Source organism: Phyllostomus hastatus, unplaced genomic scaffold, assembly GCF_019186645.2.
Source record: "Phyllostomus hastatus isolate PE091 unplaced genomic scaffold, TTU_PhHast_1.1 phas_contig_254, whole genome shotgun sequence".
Taxonomy (NCBI): domain Eukaryota; kingdom Metazoa; phylum Chordata; class Mammalia; order Chiroptera; family Phyllostomidae; genus Phyllostomus; species Phyllostomus hastatus.
In genome coordinates this window covers 9,670,740-9,690,612 of record NW_025333810.1, presented here as the reverse complement: position 1 = coordinate 9,690,612, position 19,873 = coordinate 9,670,740, and the positions used below count along the sequence as shown (strand labels likewise).

Here is a 19,873-nt window from a genome sequence, read left to right as displayed (position 1 = left end):
TGGTTCAATCCCCAGTCAGGGCAGATGCCTGGGTTGTGGGCTGGGTCCCCAGTGGGGTGTGTGAGAGGCCACCACACACTGATGTTTCTCTCCCTCTCTTCTCCTTCCCTTCTCCTCTGTCTAGAAATAAATAAATAAAATCTTTTAAAATTTTTAAAAAATAGGCAAAGATTTTAAATAGACATTTTGCCTTAAAAATATACAAATGGCTAATGATCATATTAAAAGTGCTCATCATCATTGGTCATTAGAGAACTGCAAATCAGAGCCATAATAAAATACCACTGTGAACTCACTAGAATGGTTACAGAATTATGTAAATAAATATACTTATGTGTCTGACGGTGTGATACATCCATATATGTGATGACAATGTTGTCAAGGGTGTGAAAAAACCGGGATGCATATATATTGCTGATTTCTGTAATGCAAAATGGTGCAACCACTTCTATATTCTACCTAAAAACAAAAACATATGTTCACACAGAGACTTCTGTGCAAACGTTCTCAGCAATCCTATTCAAAGCAGCCTCAAACAGGAAACCTCCTGAGTGTACATCAACTGGTGAATGGATGAACAGAATTGGCATGTCCTTACAGCAGAATACTATTCATCAAAAAAAGGAACAAACTATGATACGCACTACAACACGGATGCACACCAAAAATTTAAGCTAAGTAAAAGAAGCCAGATGCAAAATTATATATTATCTAACTCCAGTTTTATGAAAGGCTCAGGAATGTAAATCTGCGGAGACAGGCAGTATGCTAGCGGTGGCCGCGGACTGCAGGGAGCAGGGAGGCATCGCAGATGGGCCCACGGGGTCCTTCGGGGTGATGGAACTGTCTGAAACTCAGCAGAGGTGATGGTGGCACAGCTGTGAACATTTACTAACAACGACTGGATTATACACTTAACATGCGTACATAACTTATACCTCAATAAAGCTGTTAAAAAAACTACAAGAATGACACGAATCCTCTTTTCTTTTACACTTTAGCCAAAAATTATGGTGAAACTTCACGTGAAGTTTTTTTACACCTTTATTTATTCATCAAGCAGATATAGAAAAATTAACATGCCACCACGCTAGGTGTGACTACCGGATGAACTGGGCCTTTTCCAATATGCCTAGGAATCTGGCAGTGACCAGGGTATGTATTAATTCACGGGCTTTTGAATCAGGGACACAACAGGGCTGGAACTGGCTGAGTGGGAGAGTTCAAGGACTGACACTGCCCTCCTTGGGGCCTCAAAAAGCATCAGTACACTAGGTGCTGGTCTACCAGGCCACTAGCCGTGGAGAAACAGTTCACCCTGTCCTTCCCGGGGGAGTCAAGCCCAGCAGCCTGCCTGACAGACAGCAGGTGCTCTGTACCCTAACGCCAGCTCTGGGATATAATCCTAAACCCCAACTCACTCCCTAATGAATTCCTATAACATCAAGCAAGCCCACTCACAAGTACTAAAGTTATAAAAATTTACTATTAGAATAGAAGCAGACTTATCCAAGCTCTATGTATATTCCAAATGTGCAAATTTTATTGCGTGTAAAGGTACTTTTCTTGTCTTAAATTTCTTTTGTTATTTTAATGCTCTTTAGCAATAAGGCAACATTAAAAATAACAGATATAAACTTTAAAAAAATAGAAAATCCTGCAGGCAAGTAGGAAAAATTTGAGCTTTCTCCAACCAAGCCACATGTATGTCTGAAAAATGTGTTCATTTTTTTCTTAAAGACAAAGTGTTAGGGCATTGACATTAGACTTTATGTTCTTAGTTTTTTATCTAAAACCATGGTTCTGAAGCTAAATTGCATGAGAATAATGCACAGGGTTGTACACACACCCTGTCTAATGCACTAGATGAATATCAAAGAAGGGTTTTCCGAAGTCAAAAGGCACTTCAAACCCATATTCCATAAAGTTGATACATCTGCATGGGTGCCAGGATGGAGCAGACTAATGGACTGACCATAAGGCCAGTGAGGTTGAATTTCTGAGCTATCTGGCTTCTCTTCTTTTCTGTTTGAATATAATCACTCTTGGTATTTTCAAGTTGCACTCTTCAAACCGGGGTCTCAAAGCATGTTACCAATAAATATTAAGCCTATTGTTCCATCAGGTAGACACACACACACACAAATAATATCTATGTAGGAATGAAGAGAAAATTGAGCTTGAGAGAGTATTGGCTTTTCTTTCCATGAGATTTTAATCACCAATTTACTAGGAAAACATACGGAGCATTGATGTTTTGCAAATCACAGATGCATCCTGAATGCTTTCAAACTGCGACTTTTATACCTTGAAAGAGCCCATTTTAAAGCTGTGACTCATTTATGGGCATGAAAATGCTGTATCTGTATATATGAATCAGACCCTGGAAGTATTAGTTTAAAAAGTATTACACTAACATCAACCACAAGTTACAAATCCATTGATGAAATGCTTCGAGTTTACTCAGTAACAGCTGAAACCTGAAGTGGCAAGAAGTGACTCGATTATTCAGTACACTGCAACAAGCAAGGCACCAGCCGGACACTCCCCCTGCCCTGCAGTGCTTGCTTCAACACTGCTTTCACACAACCCCTGAAGAAACTCAGTCACGAATAGCATGCTTCAAATTAAAGTAAATCAAAAGGAAATAAAGCATCTCTGATGGTCAGGGCTTGAACAAGAACAGGCCTCTGTGTGACTCTCCTAAAATATAAAATAAAGTCATGGATGGTAAATCAAGAAAACTAGTGTTTGACAGTGACCAGTGGGGAGAGGAGAGGGAATTCCAGGGGAATTTCAGGGGAGAATGGGAAGGGTTTACAGGAACAAGCATAAAGGACACATGGACAAAAACTAGGGGGGGTGGAAATGGGAGGGAGGTAGAGAGGAATGGGTGGGTGGGCTGAGATGGGATTAAAGGACAGAAAACTGTACCTGAACAGCTATTAAAATAAAATTTTTAAAAATTAAAGATTTAAAAAAAGAAAACTAGTGTTTGAAAGTGTAGCTGCTCATTTCCTATTATCCTACATTTGATCCTGTATAAATAATAATAAATAAAAGTAACAAATAAGAGTTTCACATCCCACCTATTTCTTCCTCCTTACAAAAAATGGTTTCTATCATATAAAAAAACAAAAACTAAAATTTTTTTGCAATAAGAAACTTGAAAATTAGAACCCAGATCATTTAAGCATTCTAAACAATTTATCACATACTGAAACTTAAAGTTTAGCTTTATTTAAAATCATGCTCTAGCCCTGAGCCTGGCGGCTCAGTGGATTAAGCGCTGGCCTGCGAAGGGTCAGCCAATTCCATTCCCAGTCAGGGCACATGCCTGGGTAGTGGGCCAGGTCCCCATAGGGGGAGCGTGAGAGGCAACCACACATTGATGTTTCTCTCCTTCTCTTTCTCCCTCCCTTCCCCTCTTTCTAAAAATAAATAAATAAAATCTTTAAAAAAATAAAATCATGCTCTATGTAGAGGAAGGCATAATGTATGATTTTAGAGTAACAGATTTACATCTAGCCACAAAAAGGTGACCACAACAATGCTGACTTAATTTCCTAGATGTGAATAGTGACCATTCTGCATTTGATTGCACTGGTTCTCAGGAATAAGGATATTCATTTTACCTCAGTATGTAGAAAACTGAGATGCTATTCAGGGCCCATGTTCAATAGAAAGTGGAACCCCAAATCATGCATCCTCTACAAATTGGTGCTACAAGGATAGAAACCTGTGTAGTTACAAAATAGGATGCTCTCACCTTTCAAGGACTTTGCTTACCAACTTCTTTGTAACACAGTATGGGTGTCAGAAGACACAACCAATCCTTATGTAACAGCAACTATTTCATATGAAAAATATGATGAATAAGGTTTTACTACGGGCTATGATTTGACTGTTATACTTCACAATATTCTATGTTATAATAAAGTAACTTTCAAGTGCATTTCAGAAACCATCTTCCAAGCAATTCTAAAAAGTGCAATATCAAAGGCTATTTGTGAGAGAGTTAAAACAATAAGGAAAAGCTGAACTTGATTAATGGAAGAAATAAAATACAATTTTTAGAAACTGAGTAGTACATGCTAAAGACAACTGAAACACCCTTCATTCCTCAGGGTATCTTTGGTAATTTAAAAAAATAAATAGCAAGTTTATTTTCATCTATCAGTTTTTAGTGATGAAAAAAATTATTCTCAATCCATTGAAAATGCAGTTTGCATGATTGGAGTCTATTCAAAACAAGTTCTATTTGTTTCTTTCTCTAACTCTCTACTATGAAAATAAGCAAACCATTCTTAAGTCAATTTTAGAACAATTTTTCTCCTAACAAATTCATACTAGTGAATGCATACTTAAATGCTCTTAGAGATGAAACAGTGAGATAAATAGAAACAGTAAGTTTATTTAGCCGCTCAGGTCTTACCTAAATGAATCCTCTGGTAGTGACAGAAATAGTCCCCAGCATCTCTGTTGGAGATTACTACGGCAGCTGCGTCAGTGCTTGGGAGCTGTGTCCCCACGGTCCCTACTCCCTTCCTTCCCCCTTCTTCTCTACCCCAAATTTGCCCCCTCTTCCACATTAGGAAACTTGTAGAAAAAAAGACTATATTAAACAAAAAACTGTATGTTTTTTAAATTCCCAAACTGTGTAGAAAGCTATAATCCTTCTTTGTCACTGAAACTTCAGTAGTGACATAGGCATTTCCCAGAAGATATGTCAAATAAATGCCCTTTTTCCCTTCTGGATATTCCCCATGCACAGTGTTTTACAGGAAAACAGAAAGAAAGAAAACAAAACACTTTCCTTTGCGTAACATAGCACTGGCCCGTGGTATCGAGTCCTGCCCCTTACAAAGAGCTGCTAACTTTCTCCTGAAACAGTGGCCAGTGATACACACTTTGGGTTGAATGGGCCATCTCTACAGAACCAGTGAAGCCTCAAAAGGTACAAGTCCAGATGGGACAGTTCGAAATTTTCAGGACCCTCTTCTTCATCCAGACTTCTTTTAAGACATAAACGTTCCTGATGTTTCTCCTAACGCATTTGATTAAATGCCTGGGCCTAGGCCCCCATGAACATGAGATCCCTTAATAGCATCGGAACACACTCCCCGGGCTGCTTCAGAGGAGAGTGCTCTTTCCAGGCCTGAAATCCACCGCAGCACAAGGACAGACCAGAACCAGAGAGAGAAGGGACACTGTGGTCTGCTCAAGGGGCAGCCTCCTCTTGACAAATGTAGCCACAGAAATAATGCCACATACTTGGCACCCTGCTTTCTCCTGTCGCTCACAAAGAGAGACAGAGACACAAAGACAGAAAGACACACACACACACACACACACACACACACACACACACACACACACACAGGAAGAGGTTTTTATTATGTATGGGTAAATCAGAGGTGTATTATCTGCCAGGGAAAGCAATACCACCAAGAACAGATGCCTCCTACAGGACACCCTCTTCATTAGAGGAGAACCTTTCCCAGAAACCTCTAGATGTGCTGTGCTCAGTAGAAGGCAAGGGATAAGTTTGCAAAACAAACTTCTCTAGAAAGCCATCTGCCTCTCTCTTTCAAAAGTTCTTTCTTTTAAACATATTCTTAGGCATTCTAATTAACTAAGAAGAAAATTTATAGCAAGTGTGAATCCCTCTTTAACATGAAGAGAATGCTTGCTTGGATAGTCCCAAAGATGGACCTGGTGGGGTTCATTCAAATCCAAATTCCAAACCAAAGAAATAAGAGCTGCATGTTGTATGAAGTATCGCACACTTCATACAAGTGAGGTGGGGCGGGGGAAGGAGGCAGAAAAGTAAACTTCTAAGGAAGTACAAGATGCAGGTGACATCCTATTTAAAATGAATTTTATGATAAATAAAGCAGAAAAACTTATATCTTTGCATTTTACAAGTCACAACATGGAGATTATGTGCAGCAAAATGGGAAGTTTAATTAAAAAATGTGGAAAATCTCCTACTATCGCAATGCTGGCTAATGATGTTCTTTTCTTTTACGCATTTGTAAAATTACAAAATGTTACCATTGGAAGCAGAAGGCTGATCAGTCCATTTCATTCACAATGAAGAAACAAAGGCAAGAAGAAGTTAGCTGACTGGCCAGAAGTCACTCAGCCTTTAAACTGTATACCCGGGACTGAACCCCAGTGTCCTAGTCCAAAGTCCGGTCTTCCTTCTTTCCCCACCCCTCCCAGATCTGTTCCCTTTCATGTAGCGGCTGGCTACATTCTCCTTCTTGATAGGGAATGGGGGATTTTCACTTTGCCGTGTCCTCTCTACAGAAACAGGAATGATCAGCCTCCTAACAATGTGAGCGTGTTACAAAGCACGCACGCTTTGGGCTGCTGAGGAGGTTAGGCACAGCTTGCCTTACGCTTTCTGTATCTAGTGACAGCGGGTTATAACAGCTAGGATGAACTGTTTTTATAAAGAAAATAAAAGGCATGTGCACAATTTTAAGGCTGTTTTATTTAATTGGCCCTTGGGAAGCAGATGCTCTAGGGACCACCATGCAGATGTCCATGTTACCAGTGAGGACTAAAGAGCCAACTGTATACTTTCTCTATAAATCTAGAACTTGCCACTGTGGGCCTCCCTAAGGGGTGGTCTGGGCATGGGGCATGGAACACTGATTTCAGTACCTTTACATATTTTCTAAACAATTCCACTGGTCCATGGGAAGCCTGTGTTACTGTCCCGCCATGATAGTAGAAGCTTGGATGACAGTCTGTGATTTGAAAGGCCAAAAAGAGGTCTCAACAGTTAATATGTGAACATTTATTTACTTTTCTATTTGCAACTCAGCAGGCCTGTTCTCTCCAGTGTGTGACGCCGGCAGTCGGCCCACAGACCTCATGTTTTACTCCCTCAGACAGTGCACTTCCAGATTTCTGCAGGTTGGGGAAAGGCACTACCGGAGAAAAACTAGGTGTCTAACTGCTTTTATGCAGTATTTGAACCTGCCCGGAAATAAAGCTCTGTCATTGTCTCCACTCACAGAGGGGCTGATGCCTAGAGTTCCTGAGGCCTCAGGGCTGGGGGGTGTTCGTTCTTAGTGGAAATATGGTTGCTTCCTGACTTTTTCACCACTGCTGGTGTAGAATTCTCCTTTCTCGAGTTAGGTACATCAGTGATGGGTTGTCAGCTGGCTTCCTGACTTCCTTACTATTGATGGTCCAGCATTCTTGTTCTTAGGATGCCTGAGGGCTCACTGGGAGGCCCCAACCCTGTGGCTGTGTCCAGGTTCTTGTCATGACACAAAGAAGGATTCCAGAGAGAGACACAGAGATTCAGCAAAGCACAGCAGATTTATTAAAGTGGCAGTCCCCACTCAAGGGGGAGGGGAACGTGAGCCAACTCGGGAAGTGAGTCACACTGATGGGGTCTGGGGGATGGTTTATCAGTGGTGGGAAAGGGGAGAGGGCAGCGGGGAGGTTCGTGGCCTCTGACATGGGAGAGGGCTTAGTCAAAACGGCAGCACGTCTCAGCCCCTCCCCTCAGGATGGTGGCTTGGTGACCTGGAGGGCGGGGCAGCTTCAAAACTTCGAAGTAGGTCAGTCTGGCTGAGACTGATTTTTGTTTGTCTCAACTATTATTTTTACCCTTGGAAATGGGGAGGGGCACAGCGAGGAGATAAGTGTCTAGTCACAAGTCGCATCCTAAGCATTCTAAACTAGAAGGGGAGGGGCAGGTAGAACCTGGGACCTCTGTTCCCTGTGCTAACTTTTCCTGCCTCACCTATAGGTTTGCACTTTTTCATTTGTTTTTTGTCTTTGTTTTAAAATGACCACATTTTATGGGGGGTCTAGGGAGGGAACTGAGGTCAGTGTGTTTGTTGACTCTGCTTGCTTTTATTCAGAAGTTCTGTAGTGACTAGTTTTTAATATTATGTATCTGAACCTTTTTTTAGTACTTCTCTACATAACTATGGCATTTGAACAACTAAAGTTTTCCTTTTAAAGGAAGGTAGACTCCTTATGGTAATGCTTTGTTTCCTAGCAATCATGGCATTTGGAGGCTTATGATATTTTCTCAAGCAGATGTACCTATGGAGTTTGAAGAACAAATTAAGATTTTAGTTGATATACCTCTTTAGTTTATGAAGATTATCTTAATTAAAAGTTACATAACATCATAGCAATGGGAGTAAAAGTATAAGCAAATAGTCAAAGTTATCCAAACATGGAAGTAAAGGTCCTAAAATAGAAGCAAAAAAAAAAAAAAACCCAGAAGAAAAGTGAACCTTTGGGGAAACAAAAAATATACAAAGAGAAAAAATTATCATTAACATCTCCAGAGAAATAAAATAGCACATCTATGAAAGGAAAGCATGAGACAACTTTTCAAAGATGAGCATTCAGGGATCAAAAATCAGATGCTGAAAAATAATACATAGTAGAGAAGAAATAAATTCCCAATAGAAAAAATAAAGTTAAGGTTATCTCCCATCTATAGAGCAAAAACAGAGATGGAAAACAATGCAAAAAGAAAATAAGAAAATTAAAGAACTAATATAGGAGGGCCAACATCCACACACCAAAATACAGGAACAAAAAGTATTAAATAATTCAATAAAATAAATTTTCCAGGAATTTAAGGACAATTCCAAGATTGAACAGGCCCACCAAATTCCCAGTATACTGGATCTAAATGGGTTCACACCAAGATACGTCCTTGTGTAATTTTAGAGCATCCATCCTAAAAGATTCCAAGATAGAAGAAATCTAAAATGAGAATAGCATAAGATTCCTCGGCCCTGGATACCAGAGGAAAATGATGTTGTCAATATTCCAAGGGAAAGTGATTTCTAATCTAGAGTTTCATACCCAGCCCAGTTATCAGCTAAGCATCAGAGAAGAATACAGACTTGCCATACACGTCTCAAAAACTAATCTCTTATTCACTGCCTTTTCTTAGAAGCTACTGGAAGATGGATTCTGCCAAAACAAAGGAATAAATGAAGAAAGAGGGAGAATCAGCGTTCAAGGAAAAAGGGTTTTCAATATAAAAAGACAAATGAAATCCCCAGCATTATGGAGAAGCAGCTAAAAAAGTCCCAAGAAACATTTATTCAAGGTTAAATTGATAGGCTGCCCAATATACATGAATCCAGTACAAGAATATTGAGATATGGGAGAATTTAGAGATGATTTAGTATAAAATAGATACAGAAAAAGTAATCAAATAAAAAAAAGAAAACTTAGCAAATAAAATGAGGCAGTTATTAATTCCAGAGAAAATATAAAGATGCAGGAAAGGTAAAATGTTTCTAACATACTATATTGTCCAATAATTAATGCAGTTCACATGGTCATCATAACATAAACACAGAACAGAGATAACTGGCATTTACATAACTTACTGGGAAGAGAGAAATTACTTTGTGGGGAGTAGAGACATAAAGGGGTGTATACCTGTAAATGAAAGAAAACTAAAACCTCAACTTCCATAAAAATGTAGGTGGAAAATCTAGATATAATAATATAAGCAATATCACTCAGAAATATGAAAAGTAATCACCAAAGAAATGGCTAAAAAAACTTAAAGCAATTACTTCTGGAAAGTAGAAATGGGGGAGGGGTGTTGTGGGTTTGCTCTTTTTGCAACAATTCTCATACAGATATTTTTCTTTATTAAACTGTGTACATGTGTGTATAAAACTTGGACTTTCAAAAACTAAAAAAACCTTATTACTACAAAGACCAGCATCCTCATATTCTAGAGTGCTATAAATTTTTCAATAGTTCCTGTCTATTGTTAATTTCAGTTGGACTTTTCTTAACCAAGGTCATATGAGATCCACCACTCTCAGGAAAGAGCTCCTCCCCTTTATGTAAGAAATCTATGTTTGTTTGTGAAGCAGCAAGGTTAGCATCAATGATGCTCTAACTGATTAATTCAGACTTGCTGAGCCACTCACTGAGAATGTGTGCCTAGTTCTAGCACACCATAGGTCTTCAGACACAAAACAAAGACACACTGCTACTTCTCACTAACTGTTGAGAGTTCAAGTAAACAAATATCACCCCTACAGGCTCCATATTAGCGATCACACGACTGCTATCATAGACAGACAGTACAGTCAATAAACCACGCTGAGATCCTCCCTTATGTCCAGACACCATGCAGCACCACTTTGCCCTCATATCTTTGTCTCAGCAGTAATCGACACCGTAACCAACGAAGCACCACAGTGATTGGGTAGAACCACTCTACAAACATTTCTGACCGAAGTCTCCTCTTCAATTTGCAGGTCTCCAAATTTTGACACAGATTATAAAAGAATCCCTCTATCGAAAACTGATTAAATCTTTTTAAAAATACAAATCATCAAGGCACTGCTGGATGTAGAAATCTTGAGAAAAGTTTTGTCACAGTCATTTAAAAGAAGCCCATCGGAGAATCCAAAATTCTCAACAGTGAGTCACTATAGGCGTCTAATCAAAAATGTGTTCTTTCTCCCACTTTCAAGGACACCATATGGCAAATTATGTTCTCAGGAAAAGAAACGAACTTACCTTTCACAAGCTCGGACAGTCCATGCGGCAATTATCCATAATGAAATACTAAAAACCAAGAGTACAGTTCCTGGGCATATAGTCATTAAAGTCTTCATAACAAAACGCGTATTGAAGTTTATCTTATTAAGTGCTCCAATGCTTCTAGAGGAGGCATCAGTGAAAAGTTTGCTATGTAAAAGCATGACTCTGGCAATCAGATAGAGTCTTAAGAACATTGGTATAGATAAAATAATATCCACATCAGCGGTGGTTGTGGATGGGGCATAGGAGAAGGCAAGCCGGGCCGTCCATGTGAACGTATAATTCCCAGGTATGGGATGAATAGCACACACCAGTATTTCCAAGCAGATGAAGAAAATACGCTCATAAGTCATGGCTATTCTCCAGTCATCTGCTCCATTGTCCACCATGAACAACTGAAAAAATAAAGTAGAAAATCAGCTTCAGTATGGCATGAATGGTCCACAAGTGTCAGTGCAGATTTCAAAAATACACAACAGATGACTTTTAGCAATCATGGCAAGCTAGAGGTTATAACTTTAAATGCTAGCCAGGTACACTATTTTTAGAAAATGGCATTGGCACAAAGGGAAGATTTCATTTTGTGACAATTAAAATGAAAAACTTGGTACACAGGAGCTGAAATTAGTTTGGAGTCCATGCCCCTGGACAATCATGTAAGTAACATCATCTTAAAATAAGGGGTCTGGGTCTATCAGGAGAGCACCCCCCCTTAGATGAAGTCAGATGAACTTGCTTGTGACAGACTGTTCTCTTTGAGGGTTTAAATCTAAAAACCCTTACACAATTCTAACTGCATTTTCAGTGAAATCTATTTATGGAGCCTCTGCAATCAGTTATACCCTATAATGTAACTACACATGAACGTTCTTACAAGAATCTTATTCTTGGCTTCAGAGAGAGAATCACAGGAGACCACAGACGAAAGTGGCAGAAGCGTTTCTTCCAGCAGCCTCACACTGCTATGTTTTCTGTCTCTTCTCTTCTGCGCCCCTTAGCCCTCCCTTGGGTTATTTGTTTTCAATCTTTCTTTAATAGATTCCTTTTTCCTATTTCTGTCTTCCTCACAACACGATGAATGAAAAAAAAAAAAGAAAGAAAAAGGAGACTGATGGATAGGTGGATATATAGATACTGTATTTTGCTGTGTATAATGCCCAAAATTTTGAGGGGGAAATAGGATGTGCATTATACATGGTATTACCTGAAATACTTTGTACCTATTTTTGTGTTTTGTAATTATTTGTTACATGAAATTTCTTGTACCATAGTATGTTCAAAAATAAATGCTAAAATTCCTTTATAATACAAAAGATATTTAAATATAAATAAATAAATACTTGAATTAAAAGTGAAAATGAAAGATTTTTTTTCCCTGAAAGTTTGGGCCAAAATGTAGGTGTGCATTATACATGGCAAAATAGATAGACAGGAGGGAGGGGGGAGAGGGAGAAGGAGGGAGAAGGAAAGTAGAAGGGACAGAAAAGAGCATTTTCTGTCTTCCCTGGCTTCTCAGTAAACAAGTCCACCACGCTCTGGGAGTCCACAAACAACCAGAAGCATTTGAAAATGTGTGGTGACATTTCTGACTGCCACAGTGACTTGTGGGGGATACTGGCATTTCGAGCCAGGAAGCCAAGGGTGCCAACCAGGCTGCCGTTCTGGGAGTCCCACGCACAAGGAGGACCTGTTTGCCCAGAATGCCAGCAGCGCTCCCCCACTAAGAAAGATGACATATTCTTTGCCTTCTGGTAAGTAGCCAGCTTAAATAGAAAGCATGAGATAAAAGCAAGTTGAATAAGAACAGAGTGTCTTAGGGAATTAAATCATAATGGTTGGCAGAGCAGATTTCCACTATGGCAAGATTCTACATACTTTGCTCTTCCAGAGCGAGGAATGTAATTTCCCCACCATTTTAGATGATGGCAAATTCCCATTCCAGGTGAATTTTCTGAAGTTCATAGTTACTATTCACGCTGCTATTCAAATGCCGCCATCAGTGTTACTTTGTAAGGACAGGGACTTGAGGACAAAATTACTACTCTTTTCTGGTATCTCAAGGAGACAAAACTAGCAGAATCTCTCAGAGACATGGCAACATTTTAACAAATTAAGTTATGACAACATAACGGCATTAGGTATACCTTCAACATGCCTTTTCATCTACACACCTTAAGTTGTTTGAAAGATACTAATAGATAATAACAGCCGTATTTTCTAGTTTCTAGTAAAGAAATAGATAATAAATAAAGCAGCCCAAGCTGACTTTAGACATATTCGGGTTTAGTCTCACCACTTTGAAGATCACGTTGGCGTGAAGGATTTCAATAACACATACAAGAGACTGTGTAGATGTAATGGTGGAAGGCTTTAAATTTTACTTCAGTGAATATTTACTGAGTACTGGATAACTCTGAAGAAATGTGACCCCCAAATCTCTTAAGATGTTTATATCCAAAGAATATGTCCCTCAAACTAGTTCCTTTAGGAGGCTACATATACATCCCAAAATTGTGTCATCAGGGCCTGTTACAAGTCACATAAGAAAAACAGTATTATTATTTAAATCTACATTTCCATTTCTACTAGAAATGGTATTACCCAGTTTGTCTACCTTCTTCACCAAACTTGGCTCTGAATGACTTGGCAAAAATCAAATCCACTCCCAAAGGGGCGAAGGATCCCTAACACTTCAGATAATTGAAAGCTGTGCCACAGATTCTGAGCACAATCCCAAGAGAGGTTTCCAACAGCACTGTGGGCCAGGGCAACAGAAATGCAGAATAAGTACTTTCCCAGGTAACTGGTAAAGAAACGCCAGTTTAGATGTATGATTCTGATACATTGCTTAAAAACAGTCTTCTTCCACCACCCATGGCACACTGCTCCTCTGACCTCACTCTTTTTTCTTCCCAGGGCCCCTGTCATGGTCCCCTCTGCTCACTTCCCTAACCAGGCTGGTTCTCTCTCCTCAGGACCACCACTTCAACCACTGTCTCACCGGCTTCCTCGGCAGCCCCACCCACCCCCTGCACCTTCTGCTGGGCCTGCCCAGGTAGGTAACCTCCTCCACCTGGGACCCGATGCCCAGGCTGCTTCAGGTGGATGGGGGCTTCCACATGTCCATGCCTCGGGCTCAGCTGAACCATCCTCATCACCTGTGACCTTTCCCTTGTCTTCCACAGCATCTGCCCCAAATAATCATCTTTCTCCTCAAGGGCCACCTTTGTACCTTGTTCTCTCAGTACACTTCCTCTCCAATGTCAGGAATATTCTCCATTTCATACTGTAGCTACAAGTTTACCTATATTTCACCTGTTTCTCTTTATTTTCCTTCTCTTTTCCCTTACCTGAAGCAACATTACACCAAAATCTGATTCTCCTGTAGTGAGAGACTATTTTTTTGTTTGTTTTTCAATGAGAGTTGGCATGCAATCCTACTCTGTATTAGGTGCAGATGTCCGACATTGTGGTGAGAAATCATGTACTTCAGAGTGTTCCCCCCAATACTTTACATTCCCACCTGGTCCCACACACAGTTATTACAATGTTACTGACTGAATTCCCTGTGCTGTGATTTACACCTCTGTGACTATTCTGTAAGTACCAATTAGTACTTAATCCCCTCACATTTTTCACCCAGCCCCACAACACCCCTTCCTTCGGACAACTAGCAGTCTGTTCTCTGTAACTATGAGCTGTTTCTATTTTGTTTGTTTCTGTCTTCCTCTTCCTCTCGGCAGACTATACAAGCAAGTTCATCTCTACTGTTCACTAGAAACAGAGGGCCTGCTGCTGGCTCTACATCGCCCCAGGTGGTCTTCATTTTCTGCATCCCCTCTCATCCCCCAACACCGTGATGTGGCGTTTGCCCCTGCCACTGCACCACCACTGCTCTTACAGAGGTCGTTAAAGATACCTTAAGTATGAAACCACTTCTTGCAGCTTAATTTTCATCTTACTTGATCTGATATTAATCACTCCTTCCTCCTTAAAAAAGATCTCTTCTTTTGGGTTGTGTGACGTATTGCTTTTTTCATCTGCCGCCCCTCTGAAGGATCCATCTCAGTTTCCCTGGAAACCCCCTTCTCCTCCCCAGCCAAGTGCCTCTGCTCTGCTGAGGTCCATCTCTGACTCTGCTCTCCATACTCTCCTGAGTGACCTCTCCCTGCCTTCCGTCTCCACTATCACATTCCTCCTACTGGAAGCTATCCTCCATCCTCTAAGGACCTTTTCTCAAATGTAAGTTATGTAATCCCATTGCTGTCAAGATGAAAACCATTCAAAGGCTCCCATTCCACAACCCAGTTGTGCCTCACTGCCTATCACTCCTCTTACATCTCCCTCTGGTTGCAGGCTCTGGTATACACTACCCTAATCATGCTTCTATATGTTAGGTACGTATGTGCCAATGGACCAGAACATCTTTCTATGTAGCAAATTCTCATTCCTTTAAAACAAGACTCTGCAGTCACCTCCTATAGAACACTGTCCACACCACAGCCAAATCTGAGAACTCCCTCCTTTGTTCTACCAAGACCCCTGCATGTGCCTCCTACAGACGCTGCCACGGAGGACAATAGGACTTCTTTGTAAGTCTGTCACCCCTGCTTGACTGTGAGGCTCCTTAGGGACAGGAACCATGTCTACCTAGTAGAAGGAAACACTTGTAAAATGAGCTGCCTTCTTATTTCTCATTTAATATTTACTCCCCTAATCCCTGGAAGGGCCCCAGTGTTACCTAAATATGCGCATGGGAGAAAAGAATGCCGATGCACAACACAAGTGAAATGAATCCATGACATTTTTCAAATTTGTAGGGAATACATCCTCCTAAATGCTAAGTCACTGCAGCACTATAATTTTGCAGTTGCCCAGGAAGTCCAGAGAACATTCTTCTTCAGTACCTTCCCCAGAAAAATGTTCTATTACATAGCTGTTGCATACTATCAGGGATGTAAATCAACACCTGAAATAATTGTACTTTTGGTTTTGTTTTACCACAGTATATACATATTTTCATGCAAAAATTAAGGAAAATATTTCTTCTACTCTCCACATAACCCCCACTCTTAATTGCTGCTTATGCCTTTGTTTATTGATTAATTTACTAAATACCCAGTGTACTGAATGGTCACTGTGTGGCAGGCACTGTGCCTCATATGAGGCATGTGATAGGATTTACAGCCGAGGAAGGGCTGGCCTCATGAAACTAACTTTCACCAGGAGAGAAGACAAAGTCAAGAGAGCAGACCTGAAGCAATTTAATAAAGTGATTATGCGATGAAGTGACACTGCGATGAAGGAGACACACAAAAGATGAAGTAGAGTACAATAAACCAGAGGTGGCAGCCATTGGTCATCAGGGAACGCAGCTGGAGAAGGACCATTTAAGACGAGACCTGGACAGGCCTCATGAGACAAGCCAGTCATAGAAAGAGCCAGGAGAAGAACATTTTAAGCAGAGAGATAGCACACAATAAAAGCCATGGGCATTAGAAAAGCTCATGTGCTAAGGAAATAAAAAAAAAACACTAGAATGCTTGAAACTTACTGATCAAGGGGCAGAGTGAAGGAGATGAGTCTGAAGAGGCAGACAGGGACAAGGTGTTCGGGGCCTTGTTGGCAATGGTATTAAGACCCGATTTCATGCCTTGCCCAATTGGCTCAGTTGGTTGGAGCATTGTCTCATGCACCAAAAGGCTGTCAGCTCAGTTCTTGGTCAGGGCACATGCCTGGACTGTGGGCTCAGTCCCTGCTTAAGGCACATACGGGAGGCAACCTATCGATGTTTCTCTCACATTGATGTTTCTCTTTCTCATCCCACCTCCCTTCTTCTCTCTAAAAATCAATGGAAATGTGTCCTTGGGTGAAGATATTTTAAAAAACAAACTGGATTTCATTCCACATGCTTCAGGAACCCACCGAAGGACATTAGGCAGAGAAATCATGTCATCTGACTTACAGTTTATAGGTTTCATCCTTACTGCTATGGGTAAACCAGAGTACACAAGGGAGGGCATAAGTTAGGAAGTTTTATTGCATCTGACTGGTTGTAGTTAGTAGCCTCATGACCTGGACCAGGGGGTGGGGGTTGCCATAGAAATGGAAATAGTGGGTACACTAGAGATACAATTTGCAGATCTCACTTGACTTTTCTGATGGGCTGAACAGGAAAGTGATAAAATAAGAAGAACCACGTGTAGCTGAGTTTCTACTCTGAAAAACACAGTGTGTGGCTGTGCCACTCCCTGAGTACCAGTGAGTTGGCAGTGCGGGAGGGGCGGGGACAGAGGAAAGCAAAGGCTCCTTTTGGCCTCTGTCATCTCAGTACAGATGCCAAGTAGGCAGCAGAGTATGTAAGCACTGAGAGGAGGACTCTGAACTTCTGAAATAAATTTGGAAGGAATCAGTATTCAGGTAGTTTTACAAGATCCAAAAAAAAATGGACAAGTCCTGAGGAACCTTGAATGTGGAACGCTGCTGGGAAGTCAAGGCACTCTGTGAAGTAGCAAGAAAAGAGAGTGCCGTCCTGATCAAGGGTGAGGGCTGTCAACCCAAAGTGTAAGATAATATTTACTTGATTTAGAGATATTCTACATAGAAATGAAAACACTTTAAACATCAGTTATTAAAAACTGATTCCAAGTATCAAAATATAATTATAAAAATATTCCCATTATATTCCATATGATCGAAATAATATATATATGATATGTTTTAAGCTCACTTGGGGGCGGTAGAATAATCAGAATGACAGATATTATCACATCTCTATATTCATTTTTTACTTTGATGTTGCTGAGAAAATTTTAGGGTAAATGCATGACAGTTTGTTTAATCTACTTTAATTCTAGAGCTATGGTTAATGACCTTTGCAGAAGGACTAAAGTAACTTGCAGGCATAAAAGAGTATACCCTCGGAATAAGGTCTATCCAAAAAGCATCAATCCATGTACTATGAAAAATAGAGACATTTATTCAATAAGATACAAGATAGAAGAAATATTGTACAATATTTCTTGACAATGACACCTCAGTCCCCTTCAAAGTAGGTACCCTGGGACTTCACACAGTTTTCCCAGTCACCATCAGTTGCCCGGTTGTATTTTCCTGAATCTCATTGATGCTCTGATATCTCTTCCCTTTCAAAGGTGACTTTATTTTTGGGAAAAGCCAGAAGTTGCAGGGAGCCAAATTTGGGTTGTAGGGGGGCTGAGGTCTGAAGTGATTTGATGTTTCACAAAAAACTGCATGAGATGTGATGCATGAGCAGGCACGTTGTTGTGATGAAGCTGCCAATCACCAGTTTCCCATAGCTGCAGCCTTCTGAATCATCTGAATAGTTTCCATGGAGGAATGTTCAAGTTTAATGCAAAATTTGATGCAGATTCATTGTTCTACTTGCTCAAGTAATTTTGAATGCAATGGTCACACAGTATATGTACTCACTCAAGGGTGTCTACCACCCCACTGACTAGCACACTGAAGTCATTATTGTTTACACATGCACATTCCAGTCCACTCTCCTTGGCCGCCAGATTATATTGATGTTGCCCAAACTATTCTTGATATATTAACAACGGCTGGACTTTTTCCAGACAGACATCATATATCTCATCACAACTTGAACTTTCCAGTGTAACTGTTTTATACTGGCTCAGATGCCCAAAACATACTTCAAACTCATTGTCCAAGTTGAATAGGCAGTGAGAGTCATTAGCAGGAAGAGGGTATGGAGTTTAGTGGGAGAATACTGCCATATATATGATCAGGTTGCCTGCTGGTGTGGGAACCCATGCTCCACCAGCTTGGGAGAGGGAAGAGCTCAGTGGCAGGAGCCCCAGGTGCCATCTGCATGTGCTTTTCCTCCTCTATGAGGTTGCAAGCTCTCTGGCATAAAGGTGGCCAATAGACATATGAAAAGATGCTCAGTGCCACTAGTCATCAGAGAAATGTAAATTAAAACCACACTGAACTATCTCCTCACACCTGTCATAATGGCTATCATCAACAAACAACACATGTTAGCAAGACTGTGGAGGAAAGGGATCCCCTGTGCACTGTAAGTGGGACTGCAAATTTGTGTAGCCACTATGGAAGAGTACAGATTTTCCTCTAAAAATTAAAAATAGAACTGACTTATGACCCAGCCATTCCACTTCAGGATATTTATCCAAAGACACCCAAAACACTAATTCAAAAAGACACATGAGCCCTTATATCTATTGCAGCACTATTTACAATTGTCAAGATATGGAAGCAACCTAAGTGCCTATCAAGGACAAAGAAGATGTGGTACACATATCCAATGGAATAGTACTCAACCATAAAACAGAATGAATTCTTACCATGTGTGACAACGTAGGTGGACCTGGAGGGTATCATGCTCAGTGAAATAAGTCAGACAGAGAAAGACAAATACCATATGATTTCGCTTACATGTGAAATCTGAAGAACAAAATGAACAAATAAACAAAAACAGAAACAGACTCACAGATGCAGAGAACAATCTGGTGCTGCTCCGATGGGAGGAGGTTTGGGGGAATGGGTGAAAAAGATGAAGGGATTAAGACAGATTGGCAGTTAGAAAATAGTCACAGGATATAAAGTGCAGCATAGGGAATACAGTCGATAATGTTGTAATAACTGTGATGGGGCCAGGTGAGCCCTAGACTCATCAGGGGGCCAGTTCATAAACTACATAAATGTTTAACCAGTATGCTATATACTTGTAACTGATATAAAATAATATTGAAAATAAACTGTAATTCAAAATAAAAATACATACTAAATATAATAATTTTAGCCATGCACTGATCAAGAAAGTAACTGTAGGTAGAATAGGCAGGAAAACTCCAAACAAAAAAGTAATAAGGAAGAAATTATTAAACAAATCAATAATTCAAGTCATGCAGTACTGACACATAAAATAACTGACATGCCATAGCAGAAAGTCCAAACAGACCAAATACACTGGAAATTTCTAATATTATAAAGGTAGACAATCAAATCAGTGGGGAAACACTGTCTACTGAAAAATAACTTGGGGACAATTAAGTAGTCATCTGGAAAAACATAGAATGGAAGTAATGTCTCATAGCAATATATCCAGAAAAATTCTAGGTAAGTGAGATTTAGATACGGAAATGAAACAATCAACAATTTGGAGAAATCATTTAAGAATTATTTTATAAGTTTACAAGAAGGAAGGCTTTCTAACTCTGACAAAAACCCAGGGCCTTAAAAGGTTATAGTGATACATTTGACTACATTAAACTTTGGTTTTCTGCACCTG

The 19,873-nt window shown here is 40.2% G+C and overlaps 1 protein-coding gene across 3 annotated transcripts in view; it reads right to left on the bottom strand.

Annotated features, from left to right (window-relative positions):
* KCNN2 (potassium calcium-activated channel subfamily N member 2) overlaps nucleotides 1–19,873 on the bottom strand; it is a 393,097-nt gene that overhangs the window by 83,698 nt on the left and 289,526 nt on the right. For all 3 annotated transcript variants that reach the window (XM_045838087.1, XM_045838088.1, XM_045838089.1), the window contains one exon: nucleotides 10,552–10,970. In XM_045838087.1, coding sequence (XP_045694043.1) covers nucleotides 10,552–10,970 — 419 coding nt within the window. The remainder of the gene's footprint in view (nucleotides 1–10,551; nucleotides 10,971–19,873) is intronic.